Raw genomic sequence first — 27746 nt, 5'->3', positions numbered from 1 at the left:
GTAGCCCGTGCAATTCATTTCCACTGATATATCAGTTATAAATATACATATCCACTAATAATCTTTAGACGACACTTCAACTCAGTAACTAGCAACGCATCACCAAGATCTTGAATAGGAAAAAAACCGACTCGACATACATTAGTGATAAGAACTTGTTTTTTATGATTTTCCTCTTGTTTTCTTCATTAGTTCAAAGCGGGTTTTCATTTTTTTTATTATTACGATTATTTTTTGCCATCTTTTTTCTTCAAAAGTTGTCTCAAGTTTTTCTTTTCATTTATTTTCATCTCGAATTTATCACACAATTACGCTAGAACAGCGTATAGGCGGCGCTTTATATTGCATTTGTATATCGAATGCTGTACATATGCGCACGAGCGAGTGAATGCGCGTATCATACGCAAAGGGAAAAGATCAATGTGCAACATACCATAACGCAGAAACCATTGAATGCATATTCACATTGCAGAAAACGACAATTTCAACGTGAATTAACATTTATTAAAAGGTCCAAATGAAGACGTGGTGGTGGTCAACGATTGCACGCGTATCGATGAGAACGTGAATTTACATACAAACCGAGAGAGAGAGAGAGATACACACAACCTTAACTTATAACTGCGCGAAAATAAGGCAATGAATTTTTATTTTACCACCAAAAGATTACGTTGGCCGGTTCTTTAGCGATCGGTTATCAATTGATTGGCTCTATCAATATATGAGACGTACATCAATTTGCATTTAAGATAAGACAAGGACTGTGTCAAAACGAGTTGCATCTCATTTGTATGCAATTGTTACACGGCATACCACTTATGATATAATATCTATCGTCCGAAAAATGAAAAGAAAAACCAGTTTGCCATTTGTTTTGTACAGCAATGAATAAAGGCGAATATATCGGTTATTATTTTATTGAAAACTTCCATTGAACGATATACAGTTTTAAATGGCCTATTTTATATGAGTCTTTCACAAAAGTTACGGTATATATTATTCTCTCTCTGGGTGTGTATTTGTGTTGGCATCGATAGCCATCGAAAATCATCGAAAGAATACATTTTCGCATACAAAACAAAAGCTATAACGTTGAATGACAAATTATTTGTTGCACTTGATTCACAGTTTCACACATATTGGTTGCAATCCAAACAATGCACATCATACCATAATAATATAGTAGAAAATTCAATTATCCTAACTAAATAACAAGAAGCATAGTTGATGCACACCAAACTGGTCGTGACTACTGTTCAATACTAATAATGACTTGCATTTGCGAACGACAACAATCAATATCAATTGAGCGTAGCGCGCATTAAAACGGTTGAAGAAATAAGTAAAACGAGAATCAAAAGTCATATACGGAATGGAAAAGAAATGATTGAATCGATGACTGTTGCTTCATTATGGACATTACGCATAGTTCTTCTTAGCGAAGAACATGAACATATTCAAACCCCATTCTTATGAATTTTGTGGACATAACTCCGATTTGTGAGTGCAATTTTCATCGATAAAATAATAACATAAAACTAATTACATTAAATAAAAAAAACATTCTTTTCGCATCTTTCTCTCTCTCTCTCTAATTGGTTGCTAAGACATTCAATTCTTCTATTGAATATTATTCTGGACTTTAATGCACGCCGCAAATGATTTTCATTAGAAAAGAGAGATTTTTGTGCGCAATGTGAATTTCGTTCAAAGTTATCGCACAATTTTCGACCACCGTTTTGCTTCAACATTGTTGATTATTATCGCATCGAATGCGAAAATAATAATAGAGAAAATGTATTTCGATATTTTTTTTGTTTTGCTACTTTGTGACCACAACAGAGGCCGCCGCGACTATATGACTCTCAATTTGACCATAAGAATCGTTATGCAAAAAGTCCCGCAGTCATTTTCGTCTCAGTCGCCGAGTGAGGTGATTTTCAAAATGGAATTAGTATAATTTAGCGAACAGTACATGTACTCGACCTGAAAATCTGCACATGAACATCAATCCAAAATAGATTTACGCGCTTGTAAAAGTGTGATCGACGCGCGCGATAATTAACGTAACAATCTCTTCGTTTCCACCTGTCAATTTCCCATCATTATGTCAGAGGCGTCGAGTGAAAGAAAACGATTTGAAATGAAACAAAATGAAAACAACGTAAAGAAAGTACAGATATTTCACATCGATCTATGCGTGACCGTTCGCTTAATATATTAAACAATTTATTCGATGTACAGCGAACACAGCACACAGGACCGATATATTCTAACAAATAATACAAACAATTTTACAAGAATTTAGAAAATATCGCATGTAACAAATACAGAACATTTTGTATTCGATTTATGGGCATGAAGAGATGCACTAGGGGAAGATGGAAAGAGAGAGAGATTGTGTACGATTTGAATATTAGCGCAATGTCGATGCTTTTAAACGTTCGGTGAATTTCATATGATTATATAGAGAATATTATTATCAATTCAACATATTTCATGCTACACAACACTTTCGACAGATTACATACCACACATACATATCATTCCCGTAAATCAAAATAACAGAAATATCTCAATTTTTTCTACTCTTTTTATCTCTTTCTCTTTTTCCATATGTGTCCTTCTATCTCTGTCTATATCATTGGGTTAATGCATAGAAAGAAATGCAATTAATGACGCTTGTAAATCTTCAATTAGCTGCCGTATTCTTATCAATGAGTCGCATTGCGAAAACGGAAGATTACTCTGCAAACTTGTTTCGCTTCGGTCTCTCCTTTTTCTACCGTTTGATCAGTTTTAAAAGGTTATGCGGTTATGCAAGAGGTTCATTGTTATTAGCAATGTGAATTACAATATTTAAAGTAAAACGAATTCAGCCTCTTTTCAAGACATAAAAATTGTTAACTTATTACCACACTCTCTCATTGATCTCTTGAATGAAATACAATCATGTGTATTATAGAAGTGGATTTCTTTTTATTTTATTTGCACAGAAGCTGACTTATAATTTAGAATAAAGTTCGATTTATTATTGGGGTTTTCAAGATTGAAAAAAATGGTGCATGTGCGTAAAAATTGAGAAAAATTCTTAACCCGTCAATTTTTCTTTCTTTATTTCTCTCCATCTCAATCTCTGTTGTTTGCAAAAATTCTTACGAAATTCATAGAAATAAACGTTGAATGGCTCAAAGGGTTAAGTATAACGAGCTCTCAAGAGTGAGCCATCCAATGGAGTTTGTGTTATTGATGCATTTGTGAACTGGCAGCAGCAACAACAACAACAAAAAATACTCGATTAAGATGAACAATTTTCTTTATCATGGTATTATGTGTGATACATTGCTTGTGAATTTTGATTTATTGGATGTTGTCGTTTTTGCACTTCGCAGTGCAATTTGTTTCGATTCTAATGAAACGTTTCATTAAACGCGTTTCAATTGTGGAGTCAAACAAAAGAGTGAGAGAGCAAATCTATGTGTGTGAGAAAGAAAGAGAGAGAAAGGGAGAAAAAAAAGTGCGTTGCACATAATAACTTGTTCTTTTCAAAACGCACAAATGCCAACGAAAGATTTGTGTGTTGTTGGCTTTTTTTGTAGTTTTATCTTTGCGCTTCAATCACTTGAACAGTACAAGTACATCGGATAACAAGATTTACGAAGCAGGATTAAGCAAAACCATATAACAAATGGAGTTTTTTCTGTCTCTCATTCGTCTTCTATCATATCAGTTGCTCACCGCGAACTAAACCCAAAGAAAAATATATTCCAATGCATCCATTTTGGAGTTTGAAGAGTGATCGAAGGAAGAGTGAGATTGAGAGAGAGAGTGGAAAATGTGAGGATTGAGTTTGACGAACACATCTGAGTCTGTGTTGTCCCTAAATCGACCATTGACTTGATCGAATGTTTTTGTCACGAACAGACATTTCGTGATTATCTTATGATAAATTGAACCACATTTGAACGAATACATTTCATTTGGAGTGTTGTTTTTTTTTTAATTTTCCTTTTATTGAATTTCAAACTTGTTTCTCATTTTATTGCCTAAAGTTAAAAAAATCTTCTATGAAATTAGAATGACTAGCGGTTAGTTTTGTTGTTCGGTAATAAAACGCCATAGGTAAAAAACGATAGAAACAAAAATAGACGTTCGGGCACCGATAATCTATCTATTGAAATGGTCGAATTGTTCAGTACACGCAAATGGTAATGTTAAATCGATGAACAGAGAAAGGGAGAAAATACGGAAAGAGAGAGAGCACGGAGAGAGATAGAGAAAGCTCAGTTCAACTGCTTCAAATTATTTGATTTCTATATATATTTTTTCACTGAAGTGTGTTGAAATAATAACAAATGGCTTTTCATATTACACCTCAGGATAGTGTTCGCTCATCGAAAAAAAAAAAAAATGAACCGAATGTGTAATGAATCCACTTAAAAATCAAATTATGAATGGGTGTTCATAAAAATCACAAATGACACGCTCTCACCTCTTTGCCTCTCATTCGATTCCACATGATCGATGCATATAATTATTTTGACGATGTTGTGCAAAAATTGTTGTTGAAATGAATTAACCACACGCCAAAGTACAAGTTCGTCATTTTCAAACCTCAACTTCTCTCTCTCTCTCTCCCTCTCTTTACATTGCTTTCCGTATGCGTTATCAGTTAATTATGTGGTCTTCTGACATTTGATGCGTTCGCAATTAGTTTGATAGTATTGTAACGGATGCCAAAACGTGTAACTGAAAATGGATAATGTGGCCGTTCTTTTAAACATAGACATAAATATGGCATTTTCTACGCGCTGTAACCATGCATGATCGCATTTAATAATTTCATATTATCTTTGATATGAGTGCTGAATAGCAAAAAAAAAGTGGAATGAACAAGGTAACAGAGTTAACAGAGTGACACTTTGTGCGACTGCATATACAATGTGCGTACGTACAACGAATGCCAATGGCAATCTTGCGCGCATGCTGGGGACACTTCTCGAAAAAAAGAGAGTTATGAAAAAGAGCAGAGAATGAATATAAAAAAAAATCTAAAAATGTCAAGTTGTTGAGTCACTTTTCTCGTGTATCATTCCATGCACAGCGATACCGAGTCGAACATGGTGGGAAAAACGATAAATCAAAACTTTACTTAATTAGAAAGATAGAGATAAAAGCAAAGCGCCGGAATATCAAAGCAAAAAACAAAAAAAAATATATATATGAAAAACCACATTCACTGCGAATCAAAATAATTAACGAGTTAAAATACTAAAAATGGTTTTGATGCCCTTATCGCGAACTAATAAACGGTAATGGAGTAATAAAAATAGTAAGCGCGCTCGTGACTCAAGCAAATCGCGTGTTCGTCACTCGAGCGATAGTGAACAGTGAATTGTTGGTTCAAATGAACAGCGTCAATTTCTTATGATACCAACTAATCATTTAAAATAGAAAATGCACCAAAAGCAATGAAAAACTTTTTCGATGATTTTTTCGGTTTTTTTGAAACTTTTAATTTTCATTTGTTATTTTAAAGAGCGAACAATAAAAAATCCATCGGGCAACAAATGAACCAAATCGATATCAATAATCACAGAATTGCATGCAATGGATGTTGATGTATCTTTATTGTATGTGAAGGTCGAAATTGAATGAAGCAAAGGAATGGATTATCGAGCGAATAGCCGTACATAGCACAGTCACAGTCACGATAAAAAAAAACAAAACGGTTTTAAGCTAAATTGCTTGCTGTTGATGTTAGATGCACGAGATCGCTCTAATGCGCTAATGCAATTATTTGAAGCAAATTGCAAGGCGTCCAATCACAATTGGTTACGACAACAACGATACACTTACAGAGACACATTCACTCATTTGCCGAGCAAATCGTAAATTTAATGATAACAATTATCAGTGACAAACATCGTACGGTCTAACGGTTTTCTGTATTTGTACTGTGCACTTTTGCATTGGCCGTGCTACGGTTTCATGATCTCTTTATCCTCACTTCATTATATACCATTTGCGGTGGACGAAAATCTTGTGCGGTGATGACTCTCGGGATCATTGATTGTTTGCTTTCGATTAATTACACAACCCAGTAAATAAATATTGCGTGAATCAAGTTTTTCCTCTCTTTTTTATTTGCTAGAAATTTGGCCGTCTACCATACACACCTTTTCAAGTTGTTGTTTCTTTTATCCGAGTCAAAGTCGATAATTTATATTTGTAAGTGGCTCATGATGCCAACGATATGCCGATTGATTTTCATTTTCCACTCATCGCCAAACGATTGATTTATTTTGCACCTTGTTTATTAATAAGTGTATGCAGTTCGCTCTACACGATTTGATCGACTGTGAACGACACAAAAAAAAAAAAAATGAAAATAAATACGCCAATTTATTGCAATTTTTTATCTCCTTATCGTAAGAAATGTTGAAGTTGACGTTTCGACTTGTTAATTTTCAATCGATAGCTTGTTAATGGCTACGAAGTTGTTTCGCGCTGCGCCACTTGCTTAGGTCGTTAATCTATTGCACCGTGGGTAATCATTACTAATTCAGTTTGAAGATGAAAAACAGCAAACAAATACACACAGCAATTCAATTTGTACGGTGGTCATTGCAGCAGAGAAATGGAGAGAAACGCCAAGCAATTGATCACCAATACAATTTACTAATTATATTTTACTACGTTCAGCTGTGAATTGACAAGCAGATCTTTCACCAATTTGTCGTGCAAATAATGTAAACACATATCTCACATTGCATATTGTACATAGTCACGGTTGGACTGTCAATTTATCACACAATATTTTTTACAATTATTTCAATGAGTGGTGGTGGTATCGCTTCATGGTCGAAACACTGTGCTTCTTTTAGTTTTTTATCTTGACATTTACGGTTATTCAGTGACATATTAACTGTGAGAGGCTAAATGTGAAAACAAAAACGATGAAAAAAGAGTTGAGGGAGGATCATTTAAATTCATTTAGATATTCTATTCAATTTTAGACTTTAGAGAATGTTCATTTTTCCTAGACTGGCACATATTTAAAAAAAAAAGTTTCGAAATTGAATATTTCTACAATTCTGTTTTTTTTTTTGCTAAAATTGTTTGTTTTTCGGCAAATTATAATTTTATGCACTTACAATGCCATTCATGTCGATTTTACTTTAAACATTATACGTTTCGATATAACAAAATCAAAATTTATCGATCAGATTCAAAATCCAACAAATAACTCTGCATTCGAAATAATCGAAATTTGTAATTTATAACATTTGTGCAATATTTTATTGCAGGTCCGTTGAGAAACCAACATGGACAAGAACCTAGAGAACAATAGACAATTTTTTTTTGTTCACAATGCCAATAAATTTTGACTCTCACACCAAAAGGGCCACTGTTGACGACATAAATCGACATTTAAAAGATTCTGAATTAAGATTAAATCGACAGATTTGTGGTTTGATTGCATTAGATTTCTTTCCTTCTCTTTCTCTCAGCTCAAAATGTAGATCTAACTCACTCAAGTTAATCTCTCTGTTTATTTCGTTCATTAAAGAAATTGAAGCAAATGTAATTTGGGTCCGTTTTACGATTTAAGTTCGGAAATTCTATCTTCGGTAAAAGCATCAAAAATGTTTGCTTTACACTGAATTTCTCCGATTAGTGTTGATACAATTTTATCAACAATGTGATTTCGCCTTTACAATGTGTTACATTTATTGCGGTTCGTAGATTTGTGTGGGTGGTGCTGTCGTTGTCGTTGGTAGTTGCAATGGATTTCGATTTTCTTCAAAAATTTTATTCGATCACAGAATTTAAGTTTTTTTTCCTCTCTATCTACATTCTTCGTTCAAAATTAGTATGGCCGTAATGTTGTAGAGCAGTAAAAGAGATAACAGCGAAAAATGGCAGTAATTTATTGTGTGAGATTCCCGGATGCCTGTCCACTTACCATATTTTATCAGTTAAAATTTATGTGTTTGTATTTTAGAAGACCAATGCTCGTGCGCGTTCGAACAATCACCAACTTCAGTTTACGATAATTTACGATGATGTTAAAGTTTCAAAATGCTACAAAATGGTTTGGAAATTTGTTTGAAAATTGCAAAATGAGCGCAACGAACAAAATCTAACGAGTGAAATGAAATTGAAAATTGCAAATATTGTACAAAACAGTTGCAACTTTGATTTTATATATAGATGTGTGTGTATTCGCACCGAAAGTGTTTTTTGTACTACACAAACATAAAATTGATGTGGAAAATGTGGAAATATATGTATGTATGTGTACGGTGTTTTATTTTTGTAGAAAATTCACAAAGAAAACTTCAATTATTAGAAACTAGCCATCGGAAATCCCAGGCGATTGTCGATGTTACTTTGTTTTCTACTTCGGTCTGATCAACAATCATTGTAGTACAGTTTGTAGTAGTCGCTTCCAGGTATATATGACGATATATAATTATCTCGTTGACAATAGCAAAGATAATATCATTATTGGAAAGATGAAGTGTGCGCCAGAGATTGCAAAAGGGCATCAAAATCTGACCCACCGAAACTAAAATATTATCTTCGAAATATACTCGGATCGCGCTCAAACCGTCGTCGGTCAAGCGTTAGGGTTGAGCTCCGCTATGACCTCTAACGTACACACATATGGTATCTATTGTACTAAATTTGAATATGCGTCCATTACTTGGATAGCTAATTTACCCGGATAGCCGATTTCGAATTGAAGATTTGCATATATATATTTACAAAACTCAATTATTCAATGCTGTCATTTGAACTACGTGCCGATACACACATAGCATATACGTGATAAATATGGTCTCACATGATTACATTGGTTTGCAATTTTTCGATTTGTGAATCACAAACTGTGATCAAATTAGAAGAAAAAAACATTTTCTGTAAACACCAAACCGAAAATACTCCAAATCAAAATTGAGTCAGATCAACAAGATACATTGTAATTGATAGTTTTGAACAAAGCAGTCAACACTTCACAATCGCACATTACGGTCTTTTATGCAAATAAAAAGCACATAATTATCTCTTTTGGATTTTCAAAAAATTTGCTGTCGTTCGTATTCTAATAATCAGTTGCGTTTTTATTGCAAACGATAATTTCATTTTGGATTGAAATTAGTTGATATTTAATTTTAAACACTTTCGATTTACTAATCATAATTATATTGTGTGCATATAGTAATTATACGTATATAAACTTTACAAGTTCAAAATGCGTGAAATGGTTCTATATCTTGGCGTTGAGCTGTGACGAAAATATAACGCATAATTAAATTTAAAATCGAGTCAAAGTGCAATTTGATGGAATATTAATGGAAATTAGTAGGGCGTGTATTTCAAACACATACGGAATAGTTGGTTTAGGTGAAATGGTTGAAAAAGTCTTTTTGCTTGGCGCAAACATAAGTAAACCGTTAAAATTCACTTAAAATTCTGAATATAACGTAAGAAAAATACCGTGAAAAAAATGCTATGCAGTGGGCGTAATCATGTTTATTTTGGTTTGTTGTTATTTTTCTTGTTTCCCATATGCTTTCATATTTGAGTTTAAATTTGTCGATATGGAAACATATATACGTCTTATAAAATTTAATTGACGTTTTAAATGCGCTCGATCCCTTCTCATAGAGAAAAACGCAATTTGCATATGCAACCATATATACATTCGCAATACATATCACTCAGCGCATTATTGTATTATTTGCATGCACACAAAACGTATTATAATATCTAATGCATGCTCATGTGCGTATAATAACCAAATAATTGATTCAGAAACAATACGAAGTATAATAGGAATTGAGCGCCGGCAACTAAGACAAAGTGGAACAACAAAATAAAGATTTGGCAAGAGAGAGAGATAGAAAAAAAGCTACACGTTCTAGATTGAAATAAATTCAATTTGATTTAATAGACGTTGTTTGAAAACAATGCAGAAAATACTTGTGTGTCTATTGTTGAATTATATGCAACGCGATCTATTCACCTATAAAAACTGGTACATGCTATACTTTTGAACATTTTCAATTCCATTTCGAATTTCTTTTCACCCAAGTGCACACACCATATGTGCGTTGCGCGCGAGCGAACAAACGACTGACTTCTTATGCGAAATATGGTAGCCCATCTGAAAATGCGTTGGTTTACACCAACGACGACGTTGATGATGATGATGAAAAATATGAAATAACACATATAATACAGAACAAAAGGCTGCGAAGACAATAACTATATGTATATAGTTGAATTAGCATTATATGCATAAAACGAAGCAACTTGAGAGCTAAAGAAAGAGCAATGTGAACACCGGAATAGGTATGGGTGTGTGTGTGTGTGTACTAGAAAGCGAAGCTGATAATAAGCCATAATATGGCAGATATACATAAATGCACAGCACAATGATACACGTAATAAGTATTCATGTTGTCCTTATTTTCTCATTTTTGCCATGCGTTTATTTTCCTCGTTCTCATCATAATATTATATTTTTTTGTGTCTGTGTATATGTATGTTCTTTGTTCATATATTTTCACTTTATAAGAGTCGCTTTTGTTGAGTAAGTGTCTACATTCTCCAAAGTATAAATTCTTAATTTACTTGTTCATTTTCGAGAGCGCATTACTACATTCTTAGCTTTATACTCACTGCAATTTGGCTTTAATTTACCTAAATGCAATTGGTATACATACATGCACTTATACACAGTTAGGTTTCCGTCATTGAAGAGACACTCTTTCCATCTTTGAAAAGTATAGTACGTGGGCTTTCATATGAACAAGTGAATTTTGTAACGGAAAAATTATTTAGCATTTGACTGTTAACGACTTAAAATTGTCAAAAGACACCGCTTAAATGAATGATATATTTCCATTTTTATTAGAAAAATAGGCTAATGATTGTGATTTGCGACATAATTTTACTCCCTTCAAATGGAGAATTGTGCAATAAAGACATAAAAAAAATAGAACGATCTCTTGGAAATAACTCAACCTTTTTGAACATCATAACTTGAGATTAAATAAATACCACAGAAACAGTATAAATAGTTCTGAACAGACTCTCGAATACATTTGATAAAAAAAAATTGAGAAAATTATAAATTCTACCTTGATATTAAACATGCTCATTATTTTCTCTGTTGCGGTCGCTGTTTGAGAATTTAAAATTTGATTTAAGTGAAATTGTACTATTTCCATTTTCATTTAAATTTTATGCCATTACAAAGGTATAAAATAAATAATTTCATAATGACAATAACATATAATTGTTGTGCAATAAACTATAAAAATTAACGTTAAACATTCTCTGCAGAGCATGTGTCGGTATGTCGGAAGTATTCGCTGTCTGATACTGGTTTACCATTGTATTACTATGTAAACTTGGTGTTGGTTCAAGTTTTACGCTATAACGAATATATTCCAACACCACAGACAACAAGTTTGATAAAGAAAATTTGCATACATATAGATGCACCCCAAGAGAAGTACTTCATAACAGTTGGATATTTACTCTTCAAATTGTAAGTGAAAAAAAGAAGAGGAAGAGAAAAAACTTGTTTAAATGATGTTGTGTAGATTCTTGAATAATTTAATTAAAAATTGAAGTCAAGAGTATTTACAAATAAATGACACTCAGTCTCTTTGGATTTAATCACATGTTTGCAGCAAATGACATATTCACATATCCTCGCATAATGTACAACTGCATGAAAATGTGAACTCAAGTCTGTATGCATAATACATCCTTTTGCATTTTGTCTTTTTGAACAATTTAAATGAAAACTTTCATCAAATTCATTCCAAATGAGTTTGTTCTAAAAACTTGTTGAAATTGTTTTAGAAATCGAAATAATGACTACAGACACACACACAAAATAAAGAATTTCGTGTCATTTTGTGACATTTTCACATTGGAATTTCGATTAGTGAGTTTAGACATTCCATGGGAAACATTTTAGTATGCATAGAATATGTCAAGTATCTGACTGCCGGAACATAAATGTTGAATGTATATCCGATTTAAACTAAAACTGTCAGCTAATACACAACTCAAAGTTGATGTGACCCACAATATTATGTGTACATGCAAATCGAGATGCAAGTATGCATACGATATGCGAATTTGTTTCAGAAATCTTCCACAAAAATCATGCAAAAAAAACGTCTGAGCGATGCTTAGATTGCATTCGATGCAATTGACTGCCACGAAGATTGAACATTTTCAAAAGAAATAGCCACGTTAAATATGAGTTGAAAGGTGTTTCGTGTAATATTAACCATTGATATGCACGCGCGTCATGCGCAAAATATATGCATCATCATAATACGACGATTGTTGACTCTTTCATATTGTTTCACATCGAATTGTAATATTTCAGCCGCAGCAAATCATTCTAATATCGCCCAAAGACCCACCAACTAATTTAGCGTATTTAACAAGCTATTACCATTTCAAGAAAACGAAGCTGACGGGAAAACTGGAAGAAGGAATTAACGAATACAAATCACGTCACTTTCATAGACATTTTAGAGTAGTTGTTATTTTCTTTGGCAGGATTTTCTAGCTACATTTTAAAATTGTACAACGAACAAGATGATACAAACGCAGTCAACAAAAACAACAACAAAAGATTTTCAAATCAAATACACCAGACAGATGTGTGGAAAATGGATATTAACATGATGCATAAGCAGGCTCGTTTGAGATAGATCACCAACACAAAATGATCATAACACCACAGAAAATGAATAAACCGAAGAAGAAGATGAAAAAAATGCCCGGGCAATCAACAAAACTGCAATCAACATTCAAAACGCATAATGGCTGACACATACTCCAACTATATGCTATATACATTTAACCAAAAGTTTTTTTTTGTTTGGTTTTCTTCATATGTACAGTGTAATTTTGTGCACAATGTTTCATATGAATAGTAATTATAACTTTCAGAACAGTGAGCTGGATTTGTAAATGTCTGATGTTTTACTTTTCCGCCCACATCTAGCATTTGTAAAAATATTGTAATCACTTCAACCAATTTCAAATGTTTCGGGCTTGCTTTAATAAACCAAAACATAAAACGTAGTAGAATGCATTTTAATTGCTTTAAACTGGCGCTTGCTGTGTGAATGTAATGTCACATTATCGTCAATTCTGCTAATCACCAAGTCAATTCACAATTTTATTTTAATGAAGTTTTAAGGAAATCAGAGACCAGACCCAATTCAATGACCAACTCATTCAATGTATACTTTTATCTTATACAAGTTGGCGTTATAATTTTTCATTGAATATTCATCCACAAATTTACAAAACTCAGTCAACTGGAAGCAATGATCAAAGTTGTTGAATATTTGTTTTGAAACTGCCATATCCATGTAGTTAATAAAGATGAATTGTGCGAAACTGACGACCGAAGAAAAAAACCATGAATGTGGAAGATTTAGATGTCACTGAAACTTTAAAACACACAAATTATGTTTGAAGAAGTGGACCAATAGGGTGCATCGTTTTTAATAAATTTACAACCTATATGGGAGAGTCTCAAAAGAACACGTGTAATACCCTTTTCTAAAAAAAAGTTATTTGGGGATCTCCTACAGACCTTTTTTGTTTCACTCAGTGAAATTCCTCTATTAAAACCCCTCATTATAAGATCCCCATTTTTCGTAAAAAGGAGAAAAGCATTTCAAGTACTTTCCTGCGACCCTCCCCGCGATATGTGGATATGTTGGAATTCAGCAATTTAAAAGAAAACCGATGCACTCTAATCCATAAATATTGCAAAAAAGAGCGAGAGAGAACTCCATACCGTATGAAATAACGCGTTTCATTCCAAAGCAAAGTTTATTGTATACACAACGCAGACACACATTGTTTTGTGGTTGTTCTCGCGTGTCTTCATATTTCTATGAAATTTTCCGGAAGAATTCATTGCGTTCGGCGTTTAAAACCACAAGTATTTTCTCTCTGTTGGTTTTATTTTCAATCGCTGAGAAGCAAAGAGCAAAGAGTGTTGAGAGAAAAAAAAGCAAACATGTACATGTACGTATTTTTCTTGCAATATCATTCTTTCATCTCTATGGCTTTTGTTGGCTGTTGGATTTCTTGTGATCCAAACCAAAATTAATACACTGCCGTATATACATGAATGTGATGGTAACATAAGAAGAAATTAAAGGAGAGAAAAAAAAGCAGATACAAACACACCAACGGGAATAATGAGGTACGCGCGTACGCACGTATTTCGATTAATACCATTTTTTTCTTTGTCGTTCATTCTCTTTCACTCTTTCCGTCTTATTTTCATGCTTAACAACCAATCATTCTAAATATAAAACCAACTAGAATGGTAACTGAAAATTACAAGCCAACGGTGAGTCGAAGAATAAGAAAAAAAAATACAATGGATCAAATATTATGGATGACTAAGAGAAAGAGAAAGACGAAGTAGAAGTAGAAAAAAAAACATACACACACAACACAGCCAACCCAAAATGAAATAAGAACAAACCAAATAAAATAAAATAAATAAAACAATTGTACAACGTTTTGTTCAGCGGTTTTTCTTTCTAAATAGCCGCAAGCCTGTTGATGGTTAATCCACATTCTCAAAGTGTCACCTCGCAGATCTCTTACACTCGCTACAAAACACTGAATGTATGAGCGCACCACACTTTACAATGGATATGTGAGAAATAGTCTCTTCTCTCTCTCTCTCTCTCTGTAGTTTTTTTGTTCACTCTTTTCACATTGTAATAATTCAATTCGATCGCCTTTTGCGCGAAACACCGGAGCTGATTGCAATGATTAAATAAACATAAAGATTGGGATTTTTTCCATTTTTTTTTGTTTCAATTTCACGAAGACTCACATTTAATATCTATATTATATTATAAAACATTTCTGCTGGCAATTCAGCAGCAGTTTATTGACTTTTGTATGGAATGTATTCGAGAGAATGACTTTATTTTTGTCTCCCAGCTCTTTCAAGACAAAGTACAATTCATCATATTGGTGTTTGAAGGTATCACTTTCGAAATCGATTTTATTTTATCGGAAAAATGCATATTTTTAACAACACTCTTTAACCCCACATATGATATACCTTGTACAAACGAACCTGACTTCATTAAAATGCAGGTGCACAATTATGTATGGCCAGGTAGACAAATCGAGCTAGACTATGGGATTTCATTAAGATTTTTTTTTGTTTGAAAGTAATATTTCAATGTTAACAATGACTAATGACATTCGTATTTCCCTAGTCATATTTATAAAACCAATAATATATCCAATCTACACAATTATTTTGTGTTTTTATGTCAAATTTTTCGGGATCACTTCGGCCGTTATTTTACCACGTTCTCCTTGGATCGATAACTTCAAAAACTACGATTGAAGCTGCATACAACTATAAATTATAGTAAAATAAGAGGAATACACTACACATGCCAATTAATTTCATTAATCAAATTGTCTAATGAGAGATATTTTCCTCGGAATGAAGTAAGCGTATTTAAAATTTGTTCCTTTTTAAGGAGTTTCACTGTTCAAATTTTTTTTAATTTATAAATTGATTTTTTCTAGATGGGATACAATCTTCAAAATGAAAGTTGTCGTCCAATTAATAGATGAACATTTTGAATGACTGAGTAAATTGCAGAGGTTCCAATAATAACAAATGTTCCAATACAAAGATGAGCCACTAAATCGATTTAAAGGAAAATGTGAACAAATTTAACATAAATGAAACCAATTTGAGAATTAGTTACATTTCGTTTGGGTGATTTTAAATTCGGACTAATACATGATATGAGAAGCATTAAATAATCACTCTGTAAATAAAAGTTACACCATTTGTTTTGTGAGAACTTCAGAAAACGAAAAGTAAATGTAACTAATACCAAAGTGATATGTAAATATAGCATCAATTGACTCAAAAGAATACAATTAAGTGATGCGCTTTTCTAATTTTCATCGTATAATATCATCTCATCAATAGCGGCATCATTTTCCATCGTGTATAAGTGTGAATAACAACTGAGTTAAAAGCCAAAATTATCGTATGGCTGATCAGTGAGATTCATTTTCTTTCATATACATATAACTGTTGAACACGTCGTTTCGAATGCATCTTTTACGATTTTTTTTCTCTTTGGCTTCAAAAAATCACAATGTGTACACAAAGTGTAGTCCAAGATACATTACGTTAAATGGATTACAAATTAATATTGAATTAGTATAAATGGAGGTTTTTTTTGTATTCCCATACGATATTAGCTAAGTCCATTATATTTTTTCGCTTCATTGGGAATGCAAAGATGTGTGAATACTGTTTTGACTGGTGTTGAAATTCAATGAATAAACACGAAATATACATACTATATAGATTATACACATACATTTATTACAAAAATACACAGTGCATTCCCATATAAAGTAATGTGACCTTTAACATTTAGGGTGGCGTTTAACTCATTCATTCGCTGAAGCGCAAGTGTAATATATGGCTTCGTTAAGTGTGCACTCTTTAGTAAATCGTTGTGTTTCATTCCAGCGTTGCGATTGAATAATAATTTATCGTGTGCGATCAAGTTCAGAGATTAGTTAATGGTCTGTTGTCCAACTTTTTTTTTATCGCGATATATTCTTTTTCCCCCAATGCGTTGTGTGTATTCAACGATTTCGTGTCTTAAATCGCAGCGTATTAAAGTTAATAGCTTGAACATGCCATGTTGTGTTGATATACAAAAAAAAAACACGACAACAACTGATATTCGCGTTTGTTATCCACTTGTAATTATTCTGCAGTATCCCAGGTATACACAAACATCGAATATTCCCATATGACTTTTATTGGCTTATAGATAATCAAAAATAGAGTGCAAATTTGATTCGTATTTGTTATTGGGGCAAAATATGTAAAAGTTGAAAAAACTCAACGGGAGAGAAAATTTAATGTTTAAATTTCTGTTTTTTTATCACCAATTTTAAAGAAGAACTTTGTGATAAGTTTCAATTTAATGACAGCGATTGTAAGAGATTGTTAAGATGGGATTCTGTCTGTTTCGTCTTGTAAAATCGACTCGAATTCAGAATCAGGCCAATTCACTCATCAAAATATCAACGGCAAACACAGGTCAAATTATAAGAATATGTCGAGTGAAATGATCTCCTTGTAAACTGGTTGTGACGCACTATTAAACTGGTAATTTTATGGCTTTTTGGCTCATAGAATGAATATGATGAACGAATTAAATTTGGAAATATTGTCAAGGTAAGAAAACAGCAGCAGCAAAAATGAGATAGATTGATCGACAGAGTTTATTAAGCAAACGAAAAAGAAGCCAATCGCTTGCTTCAGCTAAGTGTAAAGTGCAATATCATCGAGTCAATAAAAATAAAATGCACAACATACATGAAAGCTGACACATTTATGTGTTTTAATGTGATGTGTGTTCGCATATATCAAATTTCTGAATCAATGTGTACACCATGGTCACTTAAGATACTGCAATCTATACATATGGGCATATCATTTGGACTGTTTTACAGCGAATTCAAGCTTTATGCTGTGCGAACTGAGATCATATTTCCACTTGAGAATAATGATATAAGAATGTGTGTGTGTGTGTGTTTGGAATTGATTGTTGCTGCCGCCTTGAACATTTTTATGTTTTGGATGATTGTAATCATTTTGTGAATAAAAAAATGTATTATTGGTTTCGTTTGGAAAAATCCCGAAAATAATGTATTTGTGACAAATATGCAAAAATTGGTGCCACAATTGGCATCAGTGAGAAAAAAAGCAATGATGAAGAAATAATTCGCAGTTGGTGTGCAATAAAAACGAAAACTGAAGAAAAAAGAACCAGATGGAATACAACAACATGGCACTTACAAATGAACTCTTTCAGACGAACGGACCACCGTATGTATGCCAATAAAAATTATAAACAAAAAACGCTCATACACACAAACACGCAAAATTATGCACAAACCAAAAAAAAAAAAACAATTCTTGTGGAACGTCATTTTTTTTACGCCGTTTTCGTTTTGCATTCGTTCGTGCATATCGTTGTATCAATTCTTGTACCACAACCAACGTCAATATATAATCGAATTACATATATCTGCTTTCGGTCTCAAAATACCGGCGCACCAATTTCCTCTCTTTCGCTCTCTGCCCGTCTTTGAAATGCCTCCGCTTTTCACAAAAAAACGTTTTCATTTCAATCGTTCGATCCAAAATATCGTGCAATATATTTCGCGTTTATTTTATTTCAGTCTTTGGTCCATTTTATGCAAGAGATGAGAACCTTCTCATCATCGTAAATACATAAGAACACCGACGGATTCGTGAAAATCACTGAATTTTTGAACATTAATTAAATTTGGCTTGGTTTCTGTTCACAATTTTTTCGCACACAATTTCATATCATAGCCGAAAAGATGACGAAAGACGAGAAGAACAACCATGATCTAGTGAATGCTGCTTACTCACATTACACACATTTGTTTCACACAACCTTGCACATTCAATCATTCATTGCACATCTTTCAATTCATCATTTGTCGCTTCAGAGCATTAATAATAAAATAATAATAAAAATAGTTGTGAAAAAAAGAGAAATGCTTACCGATCCGTCAATTTTTAATGAGTATCCCATATCGGCCGGTGTCTTCAATTGTAATGGACAAACAAAACGAAAATTACGTGATGTCATACCACCGGCATTCGAATGATGTGGTGCATTATTTCTGCGTCGTGTATCACTGTCAATGACTTTGGTTGGATGAAATGTATTTTTTGTCGGCGAATCATTTTCATTGCTATTATTTTGGCCAACACACAATTTGCCCGGGCCATCCTCTGGAAATTTTGAACATTCTAAATTTTCTGGCCAATCAATGCGAAAATTTTTCATAACCACTTCACATTTACGTGCACTTTCACATAAACTTCGGCACGGTGGAATCGGATGATCCAAAATCGTACACAATGGTACATACAATAAGCATAAGAAAAATTGTAAATCCGGACTGCAACCGACTTTAACCAATGGCGCATATTGATACACCTCAAAACCGGCCTCATCTTGTCGCGTATGTCCGAATAAATTTGGCATTATGGTCATGTTATATGGTATATTTTTGCATATCGATATGGTGATTGGTTCGCATTTATTGTGTGCGGGCATCGATGGCGATAGATCGCCTGATGACACGATATCGGTTTGTTCGTGCATCGCATGGCAGGTGCTCCATTGCAACAACACTATATATAAACTAAATATGCCGACTAAATAGATGTGATGATTTTTTATTATTTGCCGTGATCGATGTTTTTGTCGTTGTGTATCATCGTCACATTTCCATTCGTCATCCGGCTCGAAAAGTCTATGTTGTTGGTCTTTTTGTTGATGATGATGAAGATGGCACGACATTTTTTTTATGAAAATGGTATTCACCTTTGCCCTATACATGCACAAACTATGAGGAGATCCCAAATGTTCTATGGCTTTGATGCCAACTTTGATGAATTTATATATGTGCTGTTTGTTTTGGTGGCATTTGGATGAAGAAAAAAAAAACACTTTTATCTTCGTCGTCGCTTAAGTAATATTTTGATTTGAACAATTAGAAAAACACTTTCAATAATGAGTAAAAAAACATCATTTGATGCGTGTCCACAAAAACGAGCACAAAATAAACGTTAAACAGCACTTTATTTTCAAAACACTTTGCAATAAATAGACATTCTATTTTCACTTGCTGTTGAATTTCGCTTTTCGTCATACACACATACACACAGACAGTGCAGGTACACAAAATAGATGAGTATATTTGGTACTAATATTCTTATTGCTTGCACACAACTATATCTCTTTTCTTCCTTATTCGTTTACACTAAGTACTGACACACACGCACATTTTGAATGGTTTAAACAAATGTTCATTTAAAATAAAGATGAATATTGTCAAAGAAAGAAATAGAAAAAAAAACACAAATGAAGAGAAGAAAAAAAATATATTGTTACTTCGATTTAACACATATTTATTCAATAGAGTTTCAACGTTTCTATCTTATCCGTAGCTCGTTTGTCGTCTTTAAATATCTTTGTGTTGTAGTGTGTTTTTTTTTCTTCTTCAACTGATTTGTTCAATAAACTGCAGCTTCAAAAATATTTAATGTGCATTCAACCAATGACGCATAATAACGCCAAACGACAACCACACGTAATGTACATGCGAACGTTTGAAAATATTAAGTTGTTTCGTGTTTGTCGGTTTGATTTCAATGCGTATTGACGAGAAAAATTCCTCTCTAGCGAAATTCTTCAGTACAAAGATTGACGACCCAAAACAGAGAAACATACATTTCTTCACATTGAATTGAGAATTGAATTCTATTTTTATACTTTTAAATTGCCTTTGTACAAATGCATTTAATAAACCGTAGCACTTGTCACTTCTTTGCTTTGGTGTGTTGTTATTGCGTTTGCATTAGTGTTGTTGTTTTTATTCTTTGTCGAACAAAAAACACCGAATTTGATGTGTATGCTTTTCAAATGTCCTTTCGATTCATAGTTTTTTCATTTCTTTTTGAATGAATAATTTGGCCGCTTGCACTAGATTTATAACTTTTTGACGGTTTTAAATTTGAAAAGTTTGGAACAAAAGAGCATTGCATTAAAATCACAAGTATCCTTCACATTCAAATGAGACAGTTGATATTATTTCGATAATATTTTGTTTCTTTTTTTTACATTGATAAAATTCAATGTGAAACTTTGAATGAATGCACACATATTCAAAGTTTAAAATGAAATAAAACTGCACCGCACATGAAATTTAAAACACGACCGTATCAAACGAAATGTTGTTTGCTTATTTTTGGTGGGTTTTTTTTCTTCTTCTTTCATTTCATTCCAGCAAATTATCAGCTTTATTTTAGTTCATGGCAAAATAATCTTGTTCTTTTTTTTGCACGTTATAATTAGTTTGCAAAAATACGCATCGCAAATACTCACAACGACCAACAATCGTCAACATAATACATACGAATTTTGTGCATCGATGCCAATTTTATGGCGATTACTAACGTCGTTGATACTTTGAATTGTTCAAGCAAGTAATTAATTGAATCGTTGTTTATAATATTTAAACCGAAAGTTTCGGAAACATATAATTCAATTCGAATGCACAAGGATTCACTTTGGTTTGTTCGAAATATTCAGGTTCTAACTAAATCCCGAAAAAAATTCAATCGGTTTCGACGGACAACCATACGCGCGCACAATAGACACATAAATTCACCGGGAACGAAATGCTGTTTACCGCACAAACGTACGCGTACTACTGAAACCAAACAACACTTGAATCGGGGACACCGTCTACAACGTTCAATCCAGTGTGTGCATGTACAATGTGCCGCTGTTGCGTATCAACATTTCCTTTGTGTGTTTACACTTTACGCTAGCTATGGCATGCATATACATATATGGGAATATGCGGTTCTGTTGTTTTTGGAATAACAATCGAAGAAGAAGAGGCACTTTGAGCGTCATCGAATGTCAGAAGCAGCCGTCGCGCTACTTCCATACACAAATGCTCTTCAGATATACTTAATGGAAATGGCAGACTAAGTACTCAAATTTGATACCACATAAAAGTAATTCCGATGTTTTTTTCTGTTTTTTTTTTTTCAATTTTGTTGTACGGTTTGTTTGTGAAAAACATATCATTATTTCTAATTCTCTATCAAATAAGCAACTGATATGGACTTGAAATTGTCTTATTTTTCGTTCTTAAATACATTTTGATACTTTTGCTTGGTATGTTTGATGGATCCAATTTATTCTTCCAGCTTGTTTACGGTGCAAAATTTACGTGAATTTATTGAGATTTTATTCAAATTGCAAAGAAAATCGTGCAAAATTAATGTTATGCACATCAAAACCTTAAAATGACATTTACACTACAGATTAAATGGAATTTATTTTGTTGTTGAAGAAAAAAGGGATTTCCATGAATCTGCAATGTGATAATTGTTCGATTGGTAAAATGTGACCCATAGATGTCGCTTAAAAATTCTTATTGGTTTCTCGATACTTTGTTTGCCAAAGTGTATTTAATAATACTGTGACAAGACATTTCTTACTCACGTCAGTTAGCCTCTTTTTTTACTTTATTTCTGATGTTTCGTTCCCTCTCTCTTTCTTATTCTTCTGGTATTTATTTTTCCAACACTGTCATAAACTATTTTAAATATTATTTCGATCCAAGTTCATTTTGTTTTGTTTGTCAGTGAGAAAGACGAGGGAGAAAAGAGAAAGAGACTGTTCGAATCAACATTTAAATTGATTTCATTTCTTTCTTTTTTTTCATTTATTATTTCTGTCTATCGTTTGCTCACAACAAAAAGTTGATTCAAACATCTTAAAATCAATCGCAACAAATGGAGCTGAAATAAAAACAAAAAAAATCTATTGAAAATGGTAAATGATATGTTTTATATTAATTCTCGTTATTTTGTGGCTGTGCACGATTGAAAACATTTGAAAAAAGAAAAGTATTTTTTTTTAGTTCCGAAGCAACATACAAAGAAACCATTTTTGGGTTTATTTATTTCGCAATCGAAACAAGTGTGTTTATGCATACAATTTAAAAGAGAAAAAATGTGACACATTTTTTGTGTTACAGTGCGGGATTTGCCAAACAAAACTAGTCAACAACAGCAAAAACGAGAAAGAAGAGGAAAAAACATTTTTTAGACGCGATCCGATATCGAATGTCAAATCATGTATTTCATTTGAATGCATTTACGATAGTGTATTTCCTCTTTGCACAGTAATTCCGAAAAAAAAAGATATGTACAGATTCATTTCAAAAGATATCTTGAGTATGCTTGAAACGCCTATTTTTTTTAAATTTGTGTCTCAAACGACAAATAAAATTCGCGATAAGTGAATAAATTATGGTTTCCATATACGCATATAAATTTATTTGATTGCAAGAGTTACAAAGTTCAAATGACTCAAGCGTTGTACGGTTGTGACAGTGGTGGTTTCGGTTAATGATCAAACACATTTGAAACGATCGAACTTGTTATTCTCATTGATAAATAAAAACTTGTGTGTATTTTTCTCGTTGTACAGGAAATGTGCATCAATGCAAGTGTCAACGGCTGAGAGATGGTGTGAGGCATCATGATACACCAACAAACAGCACCAACCGATAAAATCAATCAACCTACACTGAAAGAGCGACAATTTTGACATTTGATTTTTTGTAATTGGCAAAAAAAAAAACATTTCGAGACTAGTAGACAGATTTATTGTATATGGAATTTAATTCGCTTGTAAATCGCTTTACAACGTGGTACAACGACCGCGCTTGCACGCGAAAACAACAACTAATCATTTTTGTTTGTGATTTATTTATTCATTTTGTGAATGGTGTGTTTTTTTAGTCAAATGACTCATAGCTTGGCTTTACACTCATAGATAAAATGAACATTGTGGCACGGACAAATTCTGACGAAAAAAAGCAAAAATCTATAGATTCGAAATATATTTTTTAAACAACATTGAAAAAAGAGAAATTCCTATAAATATGAATGAAAACGAGCTGTTGTTGCGCGCGAAAGAAGAACGTGACGAGATATTTGACCGATATGACAAAGGACGCGACAGTAGTAATTACATTAACTCATGGGAAGATACAAAATTTGAGGTCTACCATCGGGCCGATCGGTAAAATTCAAAAAAAATCGCTTTGCTATTTAAAGAAACTAATCATCATTTCTTCTCTCATTTCAGATATGGATTCATTCAGAATGATCGAAATGCCAACGACATTAATAATAGTGTAAATAATAATCAGTATGAACGAACCATTGAACTGTCATTGATACGTGAAAAGAAATGGCTAAGCATGTTATCACGATGGAATAAAACAAGTACACAAGAAAAATTAAAGCGACGCATTTACAAAGGTATTCCGAACAAACTACGACCAGAAGCGTGGAAACGTTTATTAAACATTAAAGATATGATTTCAAAAAATGAGGGCGTTTACCAACAAATGTTGAAGTTGGCGCGAACATTCAGTACCGAAACACGACAAATTGATTTTGATGTGAATCGACAATTTCGTGAACATGTTTACTATTGTGAACGGTATAGTACGAAACAGAAAAGTCTATTCAACGTTCTTATCGCGTACAGTATGTACAATATGGAGCTCGGCTATTGTCAGGGTATGGCCGGTGTTGCTGGCATTCTACTCATGTATATGGATGAAGAAGAAGCATTTTGGGCACTAAGCATTTTTATGTGCGATCCAAAGTATGCAATGCACGGTCTATTCATTGTTGGTTTCCCAAAACTACAACGATTTCTCAGCCATCATGATAAAATTTTGGCCAAATTTCTACCCAAACTACACAAACACTTTACAAAACATTCACTCGACGCCATCCTCTACTCAATCAAATGGTTCTTTGTGATATTCGTGGAACGGGTAACATAATAATCTTTTACTCTACCATATATATCGTCGTATTTTAAATCATTCAATCGATCTTTGTTTCCAGATTCCATTTAGCTTGTGTCTACGCATTTGGGATATCTATATGATAGAAGGTGAACGCGTTGTTACTGCCATGGCTTACACTATTTTACACTTGCATCGAAAGAAATTAATGAATATGAAAGATATGGATGAAATGACGCAGTTTCTACAAATTCATTTACACAAAGACTTTGGATACGAAGATGATTTTGTGATAAAAGTATTGAATAAATCGATGGAACATTTGCGAAAGTATAAAATGGATTTGCCGCCACCGCCACAAGAATGTGAACTTCCAAAATATGAATTTGGACGTATCATTGAACCCGAATTTGATACAAAGGTTGGACGTCGAAAAACTAAATTCACCGAAGTCGAACGAAAAACCACCGAAACCGTGATTCTTAGGTAAGTATGATTGGATTGAAGCTGGCACAGGTACCGTGGAGGTGCGGGCACTCATTTTTGTAAGTGCTGCTCTTTCTTGTTGTCTTCAGACACAGCAGTTAAAAAATCATTTTAAATAAGTGAGCGCCCGCATTTCTCTGGTGCCGAAAACAGCTATCATAAAAAGCAATTATTTATTTACGAATCATTTCCAAAAAAAATTACAGACAAGAAGAAAATGCACAGAGTGACATGGTCTCAAATTACTCGTACGATAATAACGCAGAACTGGGTAAGATTTGTAGATTTCATCTTCTTTTTTTTATCTCGCTCATTGTATGTCTGTGTGGCTTTTTAATTGAATGTTATGTATTATTTTTGAATGTACTTATTAGTTCTTTATTTGTTAATTTGGTTTCTTTTTTTTATTTCTGTTCTCTTTTTTTTTCTTCTCTTTTGGTTGATTTGTATTGATTTTGAAAATGGTGACCTGACAAATGATTGTCGTGTGTATATAGCCGGTTCAATAAAAACCTATCGAAGTTTTAACAGTTTGGCCACAAGTTTGGCAACATCGCTAGCCGTTAGTTCGCGTTCGATGAACGGCAATGACGATGGCGATGACAGTGATAGTTCAACCGAAGTTACCCATCTATAAATTAATTATATACATTATATCGCCTACACTTAAATTATATTGAATATTTTCCTTTGGCCTAGAGACATCCATGTATTACATTCGCAATTAGATTTTTAGAAAAATTTATTGAACAACGAATCTCTTAGAACTACAATCGGATTCTTAAATCTCATGTTGTGCTTTTAAATTCAACGAAACTATCAACTATTGATCATTTTAAACACAATCAAAATAGTTTTCTGCTCATTTTAATTAACATTTTATACTTAATCATCATGTTTTAGACATTTATTAAACACTAGGCAAACAAACTTAAGTTTTTAAGATGAATTCATTTTTTTTCTTTTCATGTGTTCACTCCAACGAGATACATTTTAAAATAAAGAATTTTATTGAGTTTGAATGCTATTTTCTGCTCATTTTTTATTGTTTTTGTTTTTTGTATCGCTTTTGATGGAAAAAAAAATAGCATTGAAGAGGATTTAATTGACATTTTTTTGTATTTTCGATGTTAATTGAATCTTAAATCATATTTTAGATCGCATTGAAGTACTTTTAAACGATAACAGTTCATCGCTTGCCCGAACGTCCATTGAATCAACATCTGATTGGGGCAGTATATCATCTCCACTACCAACAAATCGAATATAGCAGACCAACTAATCAAAAAATAACGAAGTTTTGGATATTGAAGCTCCCCCAAATCGGAACATTTTCCACAAAAATCTAGTTGATCATAATTATTAAAGTGAAATTTATAATTTTAATACTCTAGTTATACGCGCTCATTGAGTGTAAAACAAATGGAATTGGTTGCTCAGATTTTTCTACAATACAATTTTATAGAATTTTTTTAAGAAATCAAATAAATTCAATCGACGTAAAAGTATGTAATGTCCATGCAACTTTTTTTCAAGGAATAAATGCCATTTTTACAAAAATACTCGTCTAAATGGGTTTTACAATATATATTTTTTTATCTTCGCTTTGTGAATTCATTTATTCAAAACCAGCTTTGTTTGGAGAGGGACAGAGTTATTTATACTAAAAAATGTGTGCGAAGGTAAATAGTATTGTGATGATAATTTGTATAAATTTGAAATTCATCATTAAAAGTTCGTAAAAGTTGAAATGAAAAATACGAAGGGTGAAAAATATTGTTGATTTTATTATTGTAATAAAAATACACTGCCAAGTACTTTGGAAATAGCGCTTGATGTATCGATGCATAAACGAGTGGAATTCAAAAAATATTTTAGTCCGTAGAAAAATTACCCATGGTTAATGTGGTAGTTTGCTGTCCTAGAGTTACTTGTCACAAGATCGATCATTCTGGGTATTTTTTTGTAAGAGCATCTAAACAGCTACAACTGATTTTCAGATTCCCATACAAACTCTTGGGAAAAACTTCATTTGCAACGAAAAGAAAAATATTGTTTTTGCGGATTGACTCAGGAATCCGAAAAAATAGGTTTCAAGTTGATAGCCGATACTTTGCTTGAGTTATGCTTGACAAAAACTAATCGAAAAATATTTTAAAGCTTGAAGCTATACATAAATAAGAAAAATCTAGGAACATATGTATTAGCACAAACGGCGGAGATCATATTAGGTGACGACTTGCGTTTTAAAAAACAAACCTGATAATATCGTACAATTTTGTGAGTGAGATACACACAAAAAGAAGAAAAATCAATACGATAATATGCCACGCCATTCCCATGGAGTTAATGAACAATATTCGTTTAAGTTTTAAGCTACGAAGAGCTGTTATAGGCACCGCGAAGATTACACTTTTCTTGTAAGTGACGCTTTTTTCTTGTATATTCTTGTAATAACAGTTTGTAAATATTGTTGTTTAATCCTCCACGTTTTACTTTGAATTCATTCCACGAATTTCAAAAATTTATTCAAACACAAATTCACACTATAGGTGATGACGAGGGTTACCCCCCTCTAAAATATGTTTAGGAACCCTCAACAATTTTGGAAATGAGGACCTTTTTTTTGCTTTTCACTTTTTTTGACCGAGAAATTTTTTTCGATTTGCTAGGGTTGCTCGCCAAAAAAGTGAAGAGCAAAAAAAAAA

At 32.9% G+C, this 27746-nt stretch overlaps 2 protein-coding genes across 4 annotated transcripts in view; one reads left to right on the top strand and one right to left on the bottom strand.

Annotated features, from left to right (window-relative positions):
- LOC116352340 (frizzled) overlaps nucleotides 1-20057 on the bottom strand; it is a 107219-nt gene extending 87162 nt beyond the window's left edge. Inside the window, exon 1 of the mRNA XM_031784855.1 lies at nucleotides 18693-20057. Within this exon, the coding sequence (XP_031640715.1) occupies nucleotides 18693-19538 (846 nt within the window). The 5' untranslated portion in view covers nucleotides 19539-20057. The remainder of the gene's footprint in view (nucleotides 1-18692) is intronic.
- A 2212-nt stretch (nucleotides 20058-22269) lies between these two features.
- LOC116336593 (USP6 N-terminal-like protein) lies at nucleotides 22270-26507 on the top strand. Of its 3 annotated transcripts, none has more exons than XM_031760532.1 (7): nucleotides 22270-22286; nucleotides 22481-22553; nucleotides 23214-23810; nucleotides 23877-24579; nucleotides 24653-25038; nucleotides 25245-25309; nucleotides 25536-25999. In XM_031760532.1, the coding sequence occupies exons 3-7, from the start codon at nucleotides 23671-23673 to the stop codon at nucleotides 25673-25675; spliced, it is 1434 nt and encodes a 477-aa protein (XP_031616392.1). In that variant the 5' UTR covers nucleotides 22270-22286; nucleotides 22481-22553; nucleotides 23214-23670; the 3' UTR covers nucleotides 25676-25999. The 3 variants fall into 3 exon arrangements, with proteins under 3 accessions (XP_031616392.1, XP_031616393.1, XP_031616395.1); XM_031760533.1 differs by lacking the exon at nucleotides 22270-22286 and having other exon boundaries at nucleotides 22358-22553; nucleotides 23214-23482; nucleotides 23562-23810; XM_031760535.1 differs by lacking the exons at nucleotides 22270-22286; nucleotides 25536-25999 and adding an exon at nucleotides 26196-26507 and having other exon boundaries at nucleotides 22358-22553.
- Nucleotides 26508-27746: the final 1239 nt, after the last annotated feature.

The sequence above is a fragment of the Contarinia nasturtii genome, unplaced genomic scaffold (genome assembly GCF_009176525.2).
Source record: "Contarinia nasturtii isolate CC-2019 unplaced genomic scaffold, AAFC_CNas_1.1 Cnas_scaffold_187, whole genome shotgun sequence".
In the NCBI taxonomy this organism is placed as follows: domain Eukaryota; kingdom Metazoa; phylum Arthropoda; class Insecta; order Diptera; family Cecidomyiidae; genus Contarinia; species Contarinia nasturtii.
Note: the sequence above shows the minus strand (reverse complement) of the source record. Positions and strands in the feature narration are given on the sequence as shown.